This window comes from Macaca fascicularis, chromosome 2 (assembly GCF_037993035.2).
Source record: "Macaca fascicularis isolate 582-1 chromosome 2, T2T-MFA8v1.1".
NCBI classification, from domain to species: Eukaryota; Metazoa; Chordata; class Mammalia; order Primates; family Cercopithecidae; genus Macaca; species Macaca fascicularis.
In genome coordinates this window covers 114,330,436-114,348,651 of record NC_088376.1, presented here as the reverse complement: position 1 = coordinate 114,348,651, position 18,216 = coordinate 114,330,436, and the positions used below count along the sequence as shown (strand labels likewise).

At 41.1% G+C, this 18,216-nt stretch overlaps 1 protein-coding gene across 17 annotated transcripts in view; it reads right to left on the bottom strand.

Annotated features, from left to right (window-relative positions):
• Positions 1–18,216, bottom strand: part of DOCK3 (dedicator of cytokinesis 3) — a 687,722-nt gene that overhangs the window by 51,096 nt on the left and 618,410 nt on the right. For 14 of the 17 annotated variants that reach the window (XM_005547251.5, XM_005547256.5, XM_005547252.5 and 11 more), the window contains exons 33-35: positions 3,276–3,361; positions 508–534; positions 282–377 (exon numbers count right to left, since the gene is read on the bottom strand). In XM_005547251.5, the coding sequence (XP_005547308.1) occupies positions 282–377; positions 508–534; positions 3,276–3,361 (209 nt within the window). The remainder of the gene's footprint in view (positions 1–281; positions 378–507; positions 535–3,275; positions 3,362–18,216) is intronic. The other 3 variants (XM_005547253.5, XM_074032342.1, XM_074032349.1) reach the window with 1 other exon arrangement.

Genomic DNA, 18,216 nt, shown 5'->3' with positions numbered 1-18,216 from the left:
ATGGAAGGCCAGATGACTACATATCCCCAAGATCCCTCCTGGGTACATGTGCCCACATTTTAGCGGGGAATCCCAGGAGGCCCTAGCCTACCCCTGGGAAAAGTCTCTGTCTCTGTCTCTTCTTGGTCATCAGCAGATTCCTACTGACTGGTGATGGCACCCAATATCACAACAGTGCTCCCCATGAAGGGCACATGGTCTCAGTTTTCAGGTCGGGGGATTCCCTTGCTAGAGAGAGTATCCTGACAAAAGAAGAGGTGAGCGGGTGGCTGAGAAGATACCTGTAGTCAAGAAGACGTTCCATGAGGCGGGTGACTGAGGTCACAAAGGAAATGCCGGTCTCACGCCATGTTTCTTGTTCAACCTTCTCCAACAGGCTATTGGTGGAGGGGTGGAGAAAGCAAACACAATTCATGAGCCTTCCCCTGGGCACAAGAGTGAAGTCCAAGAGCCCATGGAGGCTGTGATGGATCTGGAGACAGCAGACTTACCACACTGCAGTCTTACCTGGGGTAGGGCCCAAACAGCTGGGTTCTACTCCATGCAGCAGAAAGCAAAGACAAGGAGGTTACTGAACTGGCAGCAACAAATGAAAACACGTCTTCTATTTCCATGTACAAGTTCCTAAGGATGCCACTGAGGAGGAGGGGAGGGAGGGGCTCGGCTCCAGCCACCTTAGGCATACACTGTAACTACCTTCTGTTCTGAAGGAGTAGTTGAACAAGAGCCCACTGAGGGATAAGCCTGGCTTTGCCAATGGCTGACTGTCTTTATCACTGCCCAGAGTCATCCTCAGCAAACATACAAACCAAGCTCTGTTTTTCAAAATTTTAATTTTTCTTTTTTAAGATGGGGTCTTGCTATGTTGCCCAGTCTGGTCTTGAACTCCTAGCCTCAAGTGATTCTCCTGCCTCAGCCTCCCAAAGTGTTTGGATTATGGGCATGAGCCACCGTACCCAGCCTAAACCCATCATCTTCATGGAAACTAAGGGAAAGATTCTCATTAGTCTTGGGGCCCCAAAATAAGGGAAAGTGAGCAAGTCCAGGAGCTATACTTGGCCATCCTACTGTTGCAGGGAATGCTCCCAAGCAAAATGTGCCAGAGCCAGGAGCTAAATGCCCAGGTTCTTTTCTTACTTGACAACCTCATGCTCCTGGTACCTCAGGGCAGCCCCTGGCTTCTCCAAAAGCCTGGCTTCTGAGATCCTCTGCCATCCCACAGGTCTTTCCTAAGGGACAATGACTTGAACTCTTTTGGCTCGCTCCAGTGATGAGCCATCCTTCACTCCATACAATTTTATTCCTGATTCCTTTCCACACTATTCCTTGCTCTCTAAGGTCATGAGAGTCACCTGGGGTGGCACACCCAGCTAGGGGTCTAGCACTGGGTACTCAAACCCACACCCTGACTGCTGTTAATGCTGCTGCTACAATGATGACTGTCTCCTTGCACAGAGCATACTGCCTAGGCCAGGCTTCTGGGAAAGTGAGGGTTCTCCAGGTAACTCCTGTTGTTAGAGAAGGTTAAGAACACTGAATCTGACTTCTGCGGCTTTATCCATTGAGAAATGTACCAGCATTTTTCAACTGTGTTCTGCAGAGGTCTCTGTCCTAGAGGACAGGTGGAAATGTTCTGTGAGCACACAAGCATGGGAAATTGGGAAATGCCGATCGCTATACCCTCCTGTTGGAGATTTTTCATATCCTTTTTTTTTTTTTTTTTTTGAGATGGGGTCTTGCTGTGTTGCTCAGGATAATCTCGAACTCCTGGGCTCAAGCAATCCTGCCACCTTAGCCTCCCAAGTAGCTGGGATTACAGGTAAGTACCACTGCACCCAGCTCATATCCTTTTGCACAACAAAGTCTTTGAGAAGTCCTAATAAAGAGGCTTGTTCAATTTTGCTTAGTTGAATCTTTTCTAAACTAATTCACCCATGATTTACATTTTTTTTTTAGCTTCCAAAAACACAAATTTGAAAATGCTGCTCCATGTTATGAGTGGTTCTCAGTTCTTAGACTGTTTTAAAAGAGCTTATAAACATGATTTGGTCAGGTAACTAGTAATTGCAGATTATTTTTGTACTTTTTCCTTTGTAGCAGTCATTTGTTAGCGGCCAAGGAACACTGCCTTGTTTCCACAATTAGACAAATCTTTGGCTAAAAAAGAAATACTAAAGGATGGATTCATTTTCACAAATTATAATTATTTAAATTTAAAATAAATTTACATTTTACCTCATGACTCCTCAAGAAACAAAGTGGGCATGGTATAGCGGAAAGACTCCCCCATCTGGAAATTAGAAGATCTGGGCCCTCCTTCCAGAGCTGTCTGTTACTGATGACACAACTGAGGGCATGCTGGCACTTCCCTGAGCCCAGTTCTTTATTTCTCAAGTGGGAGGGAAGATAATTTCTACTCTGCACACCTTGCAGGTATGTTGTGAGGATCAAATAAGGTAAGAAATGCCAACACATTTTGCACACTGGAAAGTTCTAAGCAAATGGATAGTATTCCTGAAAAAATACGCTAGAGGTTTGTTTTCAAAATGGAACTAAAACAAAGAACATCTCAAAGTTGGACATAAGTACAACAGGGAGGGTATTCTAGAGCTGTAAATATCTTAAGATTTCATTTTTTAGGAAGATAAGATAGCAACATCACTATCTACTTGGGAGTGCCATAGTTCCCCTGGGTCTCTCTTCAGGTCTCTTTGCCTCCATCAACTTAAGCCAGAAACCATGGAATGGAGGACCCAGAAGAACCCTGACATCATTCAGTACAACCATCTCATTCCACAAACATGAAAACTGGCCTGGAAAGAGTGTTGCAGCTTGTTCAAGAGCTCACTGCAATGTTTTTCAAGCTGACTGTACTAACTTACCAAGCAGGGTAATCAGGAACCTGTCTCTCAAAGGAGGATTTATCCCCCACCTTGAAATGCCAGCATTGAGCCCAGAACTGAGTCTCCATGAACTGTCTGCCCCCCATCCAGATGCAGTGCATGTTATGAAGACAAACAATGATCCTTTTCCTTTCAGCAAATCTAGGAGCTCAGAGGTTACCTGTTTTCTATCTTTTCAGTCAACTATGGGAATCCCTGAAAGAGCTTGGTTTCTTGGTGACAGAAGTTGAGCATTGCTACCATCAGGAACAACCCAGGTCTCTCTTGATAACCAGACTCTAAAGCCTGCCAGTGCAGTTGCAAACTCTACTTTTCATTGGCCCACTTCATCCCATCCCCCATTGTGATGTGCCTGGGGCTGGAGCAGCTTACAGTAGGCTGAAGAGCTCCCTGTAGCTCTCGTCACCTTTCCCTTCTGATACCATGCTGTCCAGCTTGTCAATCAACTCGGCCTCCACCTAGAAGGAAGCAGAAACTTCATAAACCTGAGATGACCTCAGAAGAAGAATGGGAAATCCAGTTCCTGTGGTGGGTGAGGATGGCGGTAAACTACTTCCTGATTCTGTCCTTGTTCCAAAGAAATCCCAGGGAAGATAGTATCTTACCTATAGCACCAAGAAATCACTCTGCCTCCCCAAATCAAGAAGGCCTCCCACCCTAGTGGTCTGAAAAGGAGGTAGGACTTAAAAGTCTCAGGTACTCTTTCCCATCTAAGGGCAAAAGGCAAGGATTCCCTACCGAGAAAAGTATTTTGGATTCAAAAGAGGGCTTTTTCAGATTTTTCCCCCCTTTAAAAACATTAATTCAAAATAATTTGTAGGCATAAAATACATTTGGTTAGAACTTTACCCTCTAGTCAGCCAGTCAAAAAAGATGCTTTCTGGGGAGCTTGTCCTCACTCTAATGGCTGGCATTAAATGGAGCTGAATGAGATTTGAGTGTTTCCTCCTGAGATTTTCCTTCAGGATAACAGGCTCCACTGTTTGTACCCACAGAACCTAGAGCCCTTGAGGCTGCTGTTCCTATCACTGGACCATCACTGGGCCCCTGCATTTGTTATTGGATACCTAAATCATAAGAAGCACGACTATATTTGTTCCTACCCTGTGGATTTGCAAGGGCATTCAGCAGTACTCACTTTTCTTTTTTTTAATTTAATTTAATTTTAAGTTCAGGGGATACCTGTGCTTGACTGTTTGATTGTTGATTGATACCTGTGCCAGGTTTGTTATGTGGGTAAACATGTGCCACAGTGGTTTGCTGCACCTATCAACCCATCACCTAGGTATTAAGCCTCAGATGCATTGGCTATTTATCCTAATCTCAGCCACTTTTCTAATAGGTCTCACTGGATTTACTCTGAGGTGAGAAACTGGTTGTAAGTGATATGATATAAAATTGTTTTAACCTTTTATTAACCTTTATTTATTTATTTTGAGATGGAGTCTCACTATGTCACCCAGGCTGGAGTGCACAGGTGTGATCTCAGCTCACTGCAACCTCCACCTCCCAGGTTCAAGCGATTCTCCTGCCTCAGCCTCCTGAGTAGCTGGAATTACAAGCATGCGTCACCATGCTGGCTAATTTTTGTATTTTTAGTAGAGATGGGGTTTCACCATGTTGCCCAGGCTGGTATTGAATTCCTGACCTCAGATGATCCACCTGCCTCAGGCTCCCAAACTGCGGTCAAGCCACCGCGCTCGACCCCTTTATTAACCTTTAAACTATAGTACTGTGACATTATTTATTTAGTATTTAATATAAACAAAAAAGTCACAGCATGGCTGCATGAAATAATGTGCTATAAACAGAAGCCTTTCTCACTCTACAGAGAACAAAGAATCCTAAGGCTAAGAAATAATAAAAGAGTAACTGAATTAGTAAATTCAATGAAGGCAATTAGGGCCTCTGAAGTCCGATGACCGGAAAATGAGGCCTTTTTTTAAAATAGTGGTCTGCTACATGGCCAGGGCAGGGATGAGTGAGTTGCTTGAATACACATTTGAGAAGAAGCAGAAAGTCTGAGACCCGGAGTCCTTAGGGATTGAAGCCCTCTCACTCTCTCTGTGTGGAGAAAAGGCATAAGCAGGGACTTGCCTGGGGTTATGTTACGTCAGGTAGAGCTGCATCTAGAAGCCAAAGTGGATTAGTCCCAGTTCAGAGCTTTTCTTGCTCACTGGGTCAACCTGCTGGCTAAAAGGTCCCCAAGAGAAGGGCCTGATTATAACAAGGGATCTCTCTTCACACATGGTGGTATAGGTAGATTGTGCCTTCAGAACACAGCAAAAAGGTGGGGAGGGGACCTGGAGCAGCAGAGTGTACAACAGTGTAAACAGGGTACAACAGTCCACTGGAATCTAAATGGTTCTCAAAATGGGTCTCTGGGCCAGCAGCAGCAGTTTCACCTGAGATCTTGTTAGAAATTAAAATTCTCAGGCCTCATCTAGTTTGTCGGATCAGAAACTCAGGGTGGGAGTGCACAAGCTGTGCTTTAATGAGTCTTCCACGTGCTTCTGAAACCTATTCAAGTGTTTTGAACTTTGTATTAGGCAAAGAAGCTGGTGACGGGGCTGGGCGTGGTGGCTCACGCCTATAACCCAGCACTTTGGAAGGCTGAGGTGGGCAGATCAACTGAGGTCAGGAGTTTGAGACCAGCCTTACCAGCATAAAAATATAAAAAAATTAGCCAGGTGTGGTGGCACCTTGCCTATAGTCCCAGCTACTCGGGAGGCTGAGGCAGGTGAATCACTTGAACCCAGGAGGTGGAGGTTGCAGTGAGCCAATATCATGCCACTGTATTCCAGTCTGGGCAACAGAGTGAGATTCCATCTCAAAAAAAAAAAAAAAAAAAAAAGCTGGTGATGGAAGGATATGGGAGACATGACTTAATCACCCCTACAGAGCTCATAAAGGAGCAAGTTATTAGGAGAAATCTAGAAATCTAAAACATGGGACACTGAATATCAACACATGCAAAATCAACATCTCTAAGTCAAACAATAAGTTCTTCAAACATATTAGGTCATAATTAGTGACACTGACCATCAAGTTTGTAGTTACTTTTATTCCATAGAAACAATATTCCTGAAGTGACATCTTCATTCAACAAATATTTGTCCTGTGACATAATGATATGCACAGTTCTAACATTTACCTCTCTAAGCCCAATTTTCTACGTTTGTGAAATAGGAATGGTGGTAACATTCCTCTTTGGTGTCACTGTGCCCTGGATCTTGGGAAGTACTTAATAAATGCTAGTTTTGATTTTCATCTGTATGAGCCTACCATGTCCCAGGCACCATGGTGGGTTCTGAGATATAAAAATGCACAAGAAATAATCCTGGTCCCTAAAAGCCCATCATCTGGCAGAGGTGGCAGGTAGGACAGCTGACACATCTCAGCATGGTAATTGCTTAGATGGAACATACACAGAAAAGGTAGTCTGGATTTCAAAGAATTGTGCTATAAAAACTTAAGAAAGGTTTTTGACTCTTTGATCTAGTGATTACAGGTTGAGAAATTTACCTAAGAAAATAAGAATAAATGTTTTTGGCAATATTAACAACAAAAATTTGGAATGAACCTAAATTGCTAAAATTAGGGGCTGAGAGAGGTGGGTCATGACTGTAATCCCAGCGCTTTGGGAGACGGAGGTGGGTGGATCACATGAGGTCAGGAGTTTGAGACCAGCCTGACCAACACGGTGAAACCCCATCTCTGCTAAAAATACAAAAAAAATTAGCTGGGCATAATGGCGCACACCTGTAATCCCAGCTACTTGGGAGGCTGAGGCAGGAGAATCGCTTGAACCTGGGAAGATGAGGTTGCAGTGAGCCAAGATCATGCCATTGCACTCCAGCCTGTGCAACAAGAGGGAAACTCCATCTCAAAAAAAAAAAAAAAAAAAGTCTGCAATCCCAGCACTTTGGGAGGCCCAGGTGGGCAGATCATGAGGTCAGGAGCTTGAGACCAGCCTGGTCAACATGGTGAAACCCAGTTTCTACTAAAACTATAAAAATTAGCCGGGCGTGGTGGCATGCACCTATAATCCCAGCTACTCAGGAGGCTGAGGCAGGAGAATCACGTGAACCCGGGAGGCAGAGGTTGCAGTGAGCTGAGATCATGCCGCTGCACTCCAGCCTGAGCAACAGAGCAAGACTCAGTCTCAAAATAAATAAATAAATTAATTAATTAAAAAAATTAAATTACGAGCTTAACAAAATACCTTATGATCCAGCCATACAATGGAATACCATATAGCCTCTAAACTGATGGGGTAGTATAGGGGAGCATTAATTCACATGAAGAGGTAGTCATGACAAGTTGCTACCAAAAAAGGGAGATTACAAACCAATATATACAACACTTTCATTTTTTTGGCCATTTTTTTTTTAATACTTTAGGTTCTGGGGTACATGGGCAGAACGGGCAGTTTTGTTACATAGGTATACACATGCCATGGTGGTTTGCTGCACCCATCAACCTGTCATCTACAGTAGGTATTTATTCTAATGCTATCCCTCCCCCAGCCCCCCAGCCCCTGACAGGCCCTGGTATGTGATGTTCCCCTCCCCGTGTCCACGTATTCTCATTGTTCAGCTCCCACTTATGAGTGAGAACATGCGGTGTTTGGTTTTCCGTTCTTTTATTAGTTTGCTGAGAATGATGGTTTCTGGCTTCATACATCTCCCTGCAAAGGACATGAACTCATCCTTTTTTATGGCTGCATAGTATTCCATGGTGTATATGTGCCAGATTTTCTTTATCCAGCCTATCATTGATGGGCATTTGGGTTGGTTCCAAGTCTTTGCTATTGTGAATAGTGCCACAATAAACATATGTGTGCATGTGTACAGTAGAATGATTTAGAATCCTTTGGGTATATAGCCAGTAATGTGATTACTGGGTCAAACGGTATTTCTGGTTCTAGATCCTTGAGGAATTGCCATACTATCTTCCACAATGGTTGAACTAATTTACACTCCCACCAACAGTGTAAAAGCGTTCCTATTTCTCCACATCCTCTCTTAGCACCTGTTGTTTCCTGACTTTTTAATGATTGCCATTCTAACTGGTGTGAGATGGTATCTCATTGTGGTTTTGATTTGCATTTCTCTAATGACCAGTGATGATAAGCTTTTTTACATATGTTTGTTGGTCGCATAAATATCTTCTTTTGAGAAGTGTCTGTTCATCTTCTTCACCCACTTTTTAATGGGTTTTTTTTTTCTTGTAAACTTGTTTAAGTTCTTTGTAGATTTTGGATGTTAGCCCTTGTCAGATGGATAGATTGCAAAAATTTTCTCCCTTTCTGTAGGTTGGCTGTTCACTCTGATGATACTTTCTTTTGCTGTGCAGAAGCTCTTTAGTTTAATTAGATCCCATTTGTCAATTCTGGCTTTTGTTGCCATTGCTTTTGGTGTTTTAGTCATGAAGTCTTTGCCCATGCCTATGTCCTGAATGGTACTGCCTAGGTTTTCTTCTAGGGTTTTAAAGGTTTTAGGTCTTACATTTAAAGTCTTTAATTCATCTTGAGTTAATATTTGTATAAGGTGTAAGGAAAGGGTCCAGTTTCAGCTTTCTGCATATGGCTAGCCAGTTTTCCCAACACCATTTATTAAATAGGGAATCCTTTCCCCATTGCTTCTTTTTGTCAGGTTTGTCAAAGATCAGATGGTTGTAGATGCATGTTGTTATTTCTGAGGCCTCTGTTCTGTTCCATTGGTCTGTATATCTGTTTTGGTACCAGTACCATGCTGTTTTGGTTGCTGTAGCATTGTAGTATAGTTTGAAGTCAGGTAGCATGATGCCTCCAGTTTTTCTTTTTGCCTAAGATTATCTTGGCTATGCAGACTCTTTTGGTTCCACATGAAATTTAAAGTAGTTTTTTCTAATTCTGTGAAGAAAGTCAATGGTAGCCTGATGGGGATAGCATAGAATCTATAAATTAGTTTGGGCAGTATGGCCACTTCATGATATTGACTCTTCCTATCCATGAGCATGGAATGTTTTTCCATTTGTTTGTATCCTCTCTTATTTCCTTGAGCAGTGGTTTGTAGGTCTCCTTGAAGGGGTCCTTTGCATCCCTTGTAATTTGTATTCCTAGGTATTTTATTCTCTTTGTAGCAATTGCGAATGGGAGTTCACTCACGTTTTGGCTGTTTGTCTCTTACTGGTGTATAGGAATGCTTGTGAATTTTGCACATTGATTTTGTATTGTGGGACTCTGCTAAAGTTGCTTATCAGCTTAAGGAGATTTTGGGCTGAGACTATGGGGTTTTCTAAATATACAATCATGTCATCCACCAACAGAAACAATTTGACTTCCTCTATTCCTATCTGAATACCCTTCATTTCTTTATCTTGCTTGATCACCCTGGCCAGAACTTCCAATACTATACTGAATAGGAGTGGTGAGAGAGGGCATCCTTGTCTTATGCTGGTTTTCAAAGGGAATGCCCATTCAGTTATGATACTGGCTGTGGGTTTGTCATAAATAGCTCTTATTATTCTATTTTGTTGATCTTTTCATAAACCAGCTCCTGGATTCACTGATTTCTTGAAGAGTTTTTGTGTGTCTCTATCTCCTTCAGTTCTGCTCTGATCTCAGTTATTTCTTGTCTTCTGTTAGATTTTGAATTTGTTTGCTCTTGCTTCTCTAGTTCTTTTAATTGTGATGTTAGAGTGTCAATTTTAGATCTTTCCTGCTTTATCTTGTGGGCATTTAGTGCTATAAATTTCCCTCTACACACAGCTTTAAATGTGTCCCAGAGATTCTGGTACATTGTGTCTTTGTTCTCATTGGTTTCAAAGAACATCTTTATTTCTGCCTTCATTTCGTTATTAACCTAGTAGTCATTCAGGAGCAGGTTGTTCAGTTTCCATGTAGTTGTGCAGTTTTGAGTGAGTTTCTTAATCTGTGGTCTGAGAGAGTGTTATGATTTCCATTCTCTTGCATTTGCCAAGGCGTGTTTTACTTTCAATTATGTGGTCAATTTTAGAATATGTGCAATGTGGTGTTGAGAAGAATGTATATTCTATTGATTTGGGGTGGAGAGTTCTGTAGATGTCTATTAGGTCCACTTGGTCCTGAGCTGAGTTCAAGTCCTGAATATCCTTGTTAATTTTCTGTCTCATTGATCTGTCTAATATAGACAGTGGGGTGTTAAAGACTCCCACTATTATTGTGTGGGAGTCTAAGTTTCTTTGTAGTTTTCTAAGAACTTGCTTTATGAATCTGGGTGCTCCTGTATTGGGTGCATATATATTTAAGATAGTTAGTGCTTCTTATTGCATTGATCGCTTTACCATTATGTAATGCCGTTCTTTGTCTCTTTTGATCTCTGTTGGTTTAAAGTCTGTTTTATCAGAGATTAGGATTGCAATCCCTGCTTTTTTTTTTTTGCTTTCCATTTGCTTGGTAAATATTCCTCCATGCCTTTATTTTGAGCCCATGTGTGTCTCTGCATGGGAGATGGGTCTCCTGAATACAACACACTGATGGGTCTTGACTCTTTATCCAATTTGCCAGTCTGTTGTCTTTTAATTGGGGCATTTAGCCTATTTACATTTAGGGTTAATATTGTCATGTGTGAATTTGATCCTGTTATTATGATGCTAGCTAGGTATTAGCTAGAAACTAGCTAGCTAGTTTCTTCATAGTGTTGACGGTCTTTACAATTTGGTATGTTTTTGCAGTGGCTGGTACCAGGTTATTCCTTTCCATGTTTAGTACTTCCTTCAGGAACTCTTGTAAGGCAGGCCTGGTGGTGACAAAATCTCTCCACATGTGCTTGTCTGTAAAGGATTTTATTTCTCCTTTGCTTATGAAGCTTAGTTTGACTGGATATGAAATTCTTGAAAATTCTTTTCTTTAAGAATGTTGGCTGGGCGTGGTGGCTCACGCCTGTAATCCCAGCACTTTGGGCGGCTGAGGTGGGCAGATCATGAGGTCAGGAGATTGAGACCATCCTGGCTAACATGGTGAAACACCGTCTCTACTAAAAATACAAAAAAATTAGCTGGGTGTAGTGGCGGGCACTTGTAGTCCCAGCTACTCGGGAGGCAGAGGCAGGAGAATGGCATGAACCCAGGAGGCGGAATTTGTAGTGAGCCGAGATCGCACCACTGTACTCTAGCCTGGGCGACCAAGTGAGACTCAGTCTCAAAAAAAAAAAAAGTTGAATATTGGCCCCCACTCTCTTCTGGCTTGTAGGGTTTCTGCAGAGAGATCAGCTGTTGGTCTGATGGGCTTTCCTTTGTGGGTAACCTGAGCTTTCTCTCTGGCTGTCCTTAACACTTTTCCCTTCATTTCAACCTTGGTGAATCTGATGATTATGTGTTTTGGGGTTGCTCTTCTCAAGGAGTATATTTGTGGCATTCTCTGGATTTCCTAAATTTGAATGTTGGCCTGTCTTGCTAGGTTGGGGAAGTTCTGCTGGATAATATCCTGAAGAGTGTTTTCCAACTTGGTTCCGTTCTCCTCGTCACTTTCAGGTACACCAATCAAACATAGATTTGGTCTTTTCACAAAGTCCTATATTTCTTGGAGGCTTTGTTCATTCCTTTTCATTTTTTTTTCTCTAATCTTGTCTTCTTGCTTTATTTTATTAAGTTGATCTTCAATCTCTGATATCCTTTCTTCTGCTTGATCAATTTGGCTATTGATACTTGTGCATGCTTCATAAAGTTCTTGTGCTATGTTTTTCAGCTCCATCAGGTCATTTATGTTCTTCTCTAAACTGGTTATTCCAGTTAGCAATTTGTCTAACCTTTATTCAAGGCTCTTAGCTTCCTTGCATTGGGTTAGAACATGCTCCTTTAGCTTGGAGGAGTTTGTTATTACCCACCTTCTGAAGCCTACCTCTGTCTATTCATCAAATTCATTCTCCATCCAGGTTTGTTCCCCTTCTGGCTAAGAGTTGTGATCCTTTGGAGGAGAAGAGGCGTTCTGGTTTTTAGAATTTTCATTGTCTTTGCAGTATTTTCTCCCCATCTTCATGGATTTATCTACCGTTGGTCTTTGATATTCGTGATCTTCTGATGGGGTCTCTGAATGGACGTCCTTTTTGTTGATGTTGATGCTATTCCTTTCTGTTTGTTAGTTTTTCTTCTGCCAGGCCCCTCTGCTGCAGGTCAGATGGAGTTTGCTGGACGTCCACTCCAGACCCTGTTTGCCTGGGTATCACCAACAGAGGCTGCAGAACAGCAGATTGCTGCCTGTTCATTCCTCTGGAAGCTTTGTCCCAGAGGGGCACCTGCCAGATGCCAGCCAGAGCTCTCCTGTATGAGGTATCTGTTGGCCCCTAATGGGAGGTGTCTCCCAGTCAGGAGACATGGGGGTCAAGGTCAGGGACCCACTTGAGGAGGCAGTCTGACCCTTAGCAGAGCTCGAACGCTATGCTGGGAGATTTGCTGCTCTCTTCAGAGCCATCAGGTAGAGACGTTTAAGTCTGTTGAAGCTCCGCCCACAGCTGCCCCTTTCCCCAGGTGCTCTGTCCCAGGGAGATGGGGGTTTTATATATAAGCCCCTGACTGGGGCTGCTGCCTTTTTTTCAGAGATGCCCTGCCCAGAGAAGAGGCATCTAGAGAGGCATTCCGGTCGCAGCGGCCTTGCTGAGCTGTGGTGGGCTGCATCCAGTTCAAACTTCCTGGTGGCTTTGTTTCCACTGTGAGGGTAAAACCACCTACTCAAGCCTCAGCAATGGCCGAAGCCCCTCTCCCAACCAAGCTTGAGTGTACCAGGTTGGCCTCAGACTGCTGTGCTGGCAGTGAGAATTTCAAGCCACTGGATTTTAGCTTGCTGGGCTCCGTGGTGATGGGATGCACTGAGGCAGATCCCTTGGCTCCCTGGCTTCAGCCCCCTTTCCAGGGGAGTGAAGAGTTCTGTCTCACTGGTGTTCCAGGCACCCCTGGGGTATGAAAAAAAACAAAAACAAAAACAAACTGCAACTAGCTCGGTGTCTGCCCAAAGGGCCGCCCAGTTTTGTGCTTGAAACCCAGGGCCCTGATGGTGTAGGCACTGGAGGGAATCTCCTGGTGTGCGGGTTGCAAAGACCATGGGGAAAGTGCAGTATCTAGGCCGGACTGCACCGTTCACAGTCCCTCATGGCTTCCCTTGGCTAGGGAAGGGAATTCCCTGACCCCTTGTGCTTCCCGGGAGAGGTGACACCCCACTCTGCTTTGGCTCACCCTCTGAGGGCTGCATCCACTGTTCAACCAGTCCCAATGAGATGAGCTGGGTACCTCAGCTGGAAATGTAGGAATCACCCGCCTTCTGTGTTGATCTCGTTGGGAGCTGCAGACCGGAGCTGTTCCTATACGGCCATCTGGCCAGCCCTCTAACAATTTCATTTTTTAAGTTAAAAAAAGCCTACGTATTGAGAAGAAAAAGTCTAAAAATGACATAAACTGCCTCCTCTCCAAGTTCCTAACAATGGTAGGATTGTGTTAAAATTCTGCATTATAGCTATTGCATTTTTTAATTTTTTTGAGATGGAGTCTTGTTCTGTCACCAGGATGAAGTGCAGTGGTGCAATCTCAGCTCACTGCAATCTTCACCTCCCGGGTTCAGGCGATTATACTGCCTCAGCCTCCCGAGTAGCTGGGACTACAGGCACACGCCACCATGCCCAGCTAATTTTTGTATTTTTAGTAGAGACGGGGTTTCACCATGTTGGCCAGGATGGTCTTGATCTCTTGACTTTGTGATCTACCTGCCTTGTCCTCCCAAAGTGCTGGGATTACAGGTGCAAGCCACCATGCCCAGCCCACTATTGGATTTAAAATTTTTCTACACTAAATAAATATTGTTCTATAATTAGAAAAAGTAGTTTTAGGCTGGTCAGTGTTAGTGATGGTGGAATGCAACCCAGCCCCATTTTCAGCTGACTCAGATGACCCACAGTGCAGCTCTGCAATGTCATCCACTTCTTGGTAAAATTTTTTTTTTTTTTAATCAGGTGGTGTGCATTTTGCACATTTAGAAGGCACAAGTTGTGACAATACAGAAAAGTAACAGTTCCTGTTTTGTTTGAAGTTATTATTTCCCAAAGACCTGGAGGCATTAGAGTTACACACTCCCAAACTGATCTAATCTTAAATACTATTTACCCATGTTAAAAGAATCTATAAAAAACTTAGAACTAGTATCATATTTATTTATTTGTTTAATAGGAGAAGCACATAAGGATAGTATCATATTTACTGGTAAAACACTGGTGAATACTTTCTTCTAAGAACAAAGCAAGTTTCTCATTGCTCTTATTTAACATCATCCTGGAGGTCCTAGCTGATGTGATATGGCAAGAAAAATAAGAGATCTATAGAGTAGAAGGGAAGAAATAAAACTCTCTTTTCTCAGATGACATGATTGTCTAAACAGAAAATCCCAAGGAATCTGCAAAAAAGCTTCCAGAACTAATAAGTAAATTTAGCAAGGGTACAGGATATAATGTCAATATATAAAAATCAATTGAATTTCTATATCCTAGAAACAAAAATAAAACAAAATTTAAAAATTGCAATTATTTATTTATATAAACAAAGTGGAACATTTTAATTGAACTTTCTTAAAACTAATGGATCAAGTAGCAAAGCAGTAAGGCTACAGAAGTTCAAACAATATAATTAAGGAGCTTGAGCTACTAGATAAACATAAATTTTACTCCCTCACCCACAGAATACCCATTGTTTTCAAGTTCATGTAGAACAATTTTTTGAAATGCTGCATACTTGGCAATAAAGGGAGTCTAAAATTTGCTCAAGGAATCAATATCAATCAGTTGCATGGAATTATTTAGAAGAGCACCAAAAAACAGGAAATACATAAAAATCTAATAATATATGTGTAAGATCTCTATATAAAACACTGATGAAAGAAATAAAAGAACACCTAAATAAATGGAAAGACATACTGTTTTCATGGACTATTAAGACATCAATTCTTCCCAATTTTTTTATATATGTATAATTATATATATATAACATATATTAATTTTATATATATATATAAATAATTATATATATATTTATTTTATATATAATATATATATATATATTTTTTTTTGAGACAGAGTCTTGCTCTGTTGCCCAGATTGGTGTACAGTGGTGCGACCTCAGCTCACTGCAACCTCCCTCTCCCGGGTTCAAGCAATTCTCCTGCCTCAGTCTCCTAAGTAGCTGGGATTACAGGCACCTGCCACCACGCCTGGTTAATTTTTATGTTTCTAGTAGAGATGGGGTTTCACTGTGTTGGCCAGGCTGCTCTCGAACTCCTGATTTCAAATGATCCGCCTGCCTTGGCCTCCCCAAGTGCTGGGATTGCAGGCATGAGCCAATGCGCCCGGCCCCCAATTTGATTTACAGAATCACTGCAATCCCAGTCAAAATCTCAGCAGGAATGTTATAGATATTGACATACTGATTCTAAAATTTATTTAAAAAAGGAAAAAGAATTAGACAGCTAACACAATACTTGAAAAAAAAAAGAACAAAGGTGGAAGATAGATTCATATCACCTAGTTTTAAGACTAACTATAAAGCTACTATAATAAGGTAGTGTGGTATTGATGAAAGAATAAACATTGATCTATGGAAAGACTAGAGTCTAGAAAGAGATTCACACAAATATAACTGATTTTTTAAAGTAGTTTTAAGTGACAATAATTATATGTATTTATGGAGTACAATATGATGTTTTGATATATGTATACATTGTGAAATGGTTAAATCAAGCTAATTAACTATCTGTCACCTCACCTAATTTTTTTTTTTTTTGCAATGAGAACATTTAAAGTCTACTCTTTTAGCAATTTTTAAATAAACATTATTATTATTATTATTTTGAGATGGAGTCTCACTCTATCACCTAGGCTGGAGTGCAGTGGTGCAATCTTGGCTCACTGCAACTTCCACCTCCCCGGGTACAAGCGATTCTCCTGCCTCAGCCTCCTGAGTAGCTGGGACTATAGGCACGTGGCACCAAGCCTGGCTAATTTGTGTACAATATATTATTATTAACTATAGTCACCATGTGGTGCAATAGCTCACTAAAGCTTATTTCTCCTAACTTTGAAACTTTGCATCCTTTGATGGTCAGTTGATTTTTTCTTTTTCTTTTTTTTAAGCCTCTCCTTATCCAAATCCACTTGTTTTTCTTTTTTTTGGCGATTGATTTTTCACCAAAGCATAAAGACAGCTGAAGAAAGGATACTCTTTTCAACAAAAGGTGCTGGAATAATTGGACATCTTGTTGCAAAATAAAAAAAAGAACCTGCTCCATCCTTCATACCTTATACAGAAATCAACTCAAAATAGATCATAGATCTAAATTTAAAATGTAAAATTATAAAACTTCTAGAAGAAAATATAGGAGAAAAATTTTTGTGGCCCTATGTTAAGAAAAAGTTCTTGGGGTATGACCCCAAAAGCATGATCTATAAAAGAAAAACACTGACAAATTGGACTTCATAAAAATTAAAAACTTTTGTTCTAAGAAAGATATTGTTTAGTAAATGAAAAGATAAGCTAAAGATTTGCAGAAAATATCTGTAAATCATATGCTCAACAAAGGACTTACATACAGAATACATAAAGAACCCTAAAATTCAACAATAAGGAAAGCAACAACTCAAATGAAAATGAACAAAAGCTTCGAACTCATTTCACCAAAGAAATATAAGGATGGTAAATAAGCACATGAAAAGGTGCTCAACATCATTAGTCACTAGGGAAATAGAAATGAAAACCACAATGATATACAACTATACACCTATTAGAATGGCTAAAATAAATGAACAGATAATAGTAAGTACTGGTTAGTATGTGGAGCAATTGATTATATACTGCTGCTGGGACTTCAAAATGGTATAGCTATTTTAGAAAAGAGTTTGAGAACCTCTTTGAAAGCTAATTATACACTTGTCACAAGGCCCAACAATCCTATTCCTAAGTATTCACTCAAGAAAAATGAAAGCTTATATGCATACAAAAACCTGTAAAGAAATGTTTTTAGTAGCTTTATTTATAATTGACAAAAAAGGAAACAACCTAAATGTCTTTCTTTTTTTTATTATTATACTTTAAGTTCTAGGGTACATGTGCAGAACGTGCAGGTTTGTTACATATGTATACATGTGTCATGTTGGTGTGCTGCACCCATTAACTTGTCATTTACATTAGCTGTATGTCCTAATGCTACTCCTCCCCCTTCCCCCACCCCACGACAGGCCCCGGTGTGTGATGTTCCCCACCCTGTGTCCAAGTGTTCTCATTGTTCAATTCCCACCTGTGAGTGAGAACATACGGTGTTTGGTTTTTTGTCCTTGTGATAGTTTGCTCAGAATGATGGTTTCCAGCTTTATCCATGTCTCCATAAAGGACATGAACTCATCCTTTTTTATGGCTGCATAGTATTCCATGGTGTATATGTGCCACATTTTCTTAATCCAGTCTATCATTGATGAACATTTGGGTTTGTTCCAAGTCTTTGCTATTGTGAATAGTGCCGCCATAAACATACGTGTGCATGTGTCTCTATAGCAGCATGATTTATAATCCTTTGGGTATATACTCAGGAATGGGATGGCTGGGTCAAATGGTATTTCTAGTTCTAGATCCTTGAGGAATCACCACACTGTCTTCCACAATGGTTGAACTAGTTTACAGTCCCACCAACAGTGTAAAAGTGTTCCTATTTCTCCACATCCTCTCCAGCACCTGTTGTTTCCTGACTTTTTAATGATCACCATTCTAACTGGTGTGAGATGGTGTCTCATTGTAGTTTTGATGTGCCATCTCATACCAGTTATAACGGCGATTATTAAGAAGTCTAAATGTCTTTCAAATGGTGAGTGAATGAACTAAATACTTCTCAGCATAGAAAAACTACTGATACATGCAGTAACATGGATGAATTTCTCAAAGCATTATGCTAAGTGAAAGGGGCCAGTCTCAAAAAGGTGCACTTTGTTTGATTCCATTTATATGACATTCTAGAAAAGGCACAACTATAGTGATGAAGAACAGACCTATGGCTGCATTTGTTAAGTATAGGGGAAGGGTTTGACTACAAATAGACAGCAAGATCGAATTTTTAAGTATTCAAAAACTCTTGATTGCAGTGGTGGTTACACGAGTATGCATTTGCCAAAACACATACAATGTAAATCAGAAAGAATACATTTTACTCTATGTAAATTTAAAAATAAATAAATATTTAAAAATTACTGCTTCCCTGGTCTACTTCTCACTGTTACAGTCACCTATTCTAAGACCACTGGTTCATCCTAGAATCACAGGCTCAGAAGGAGCT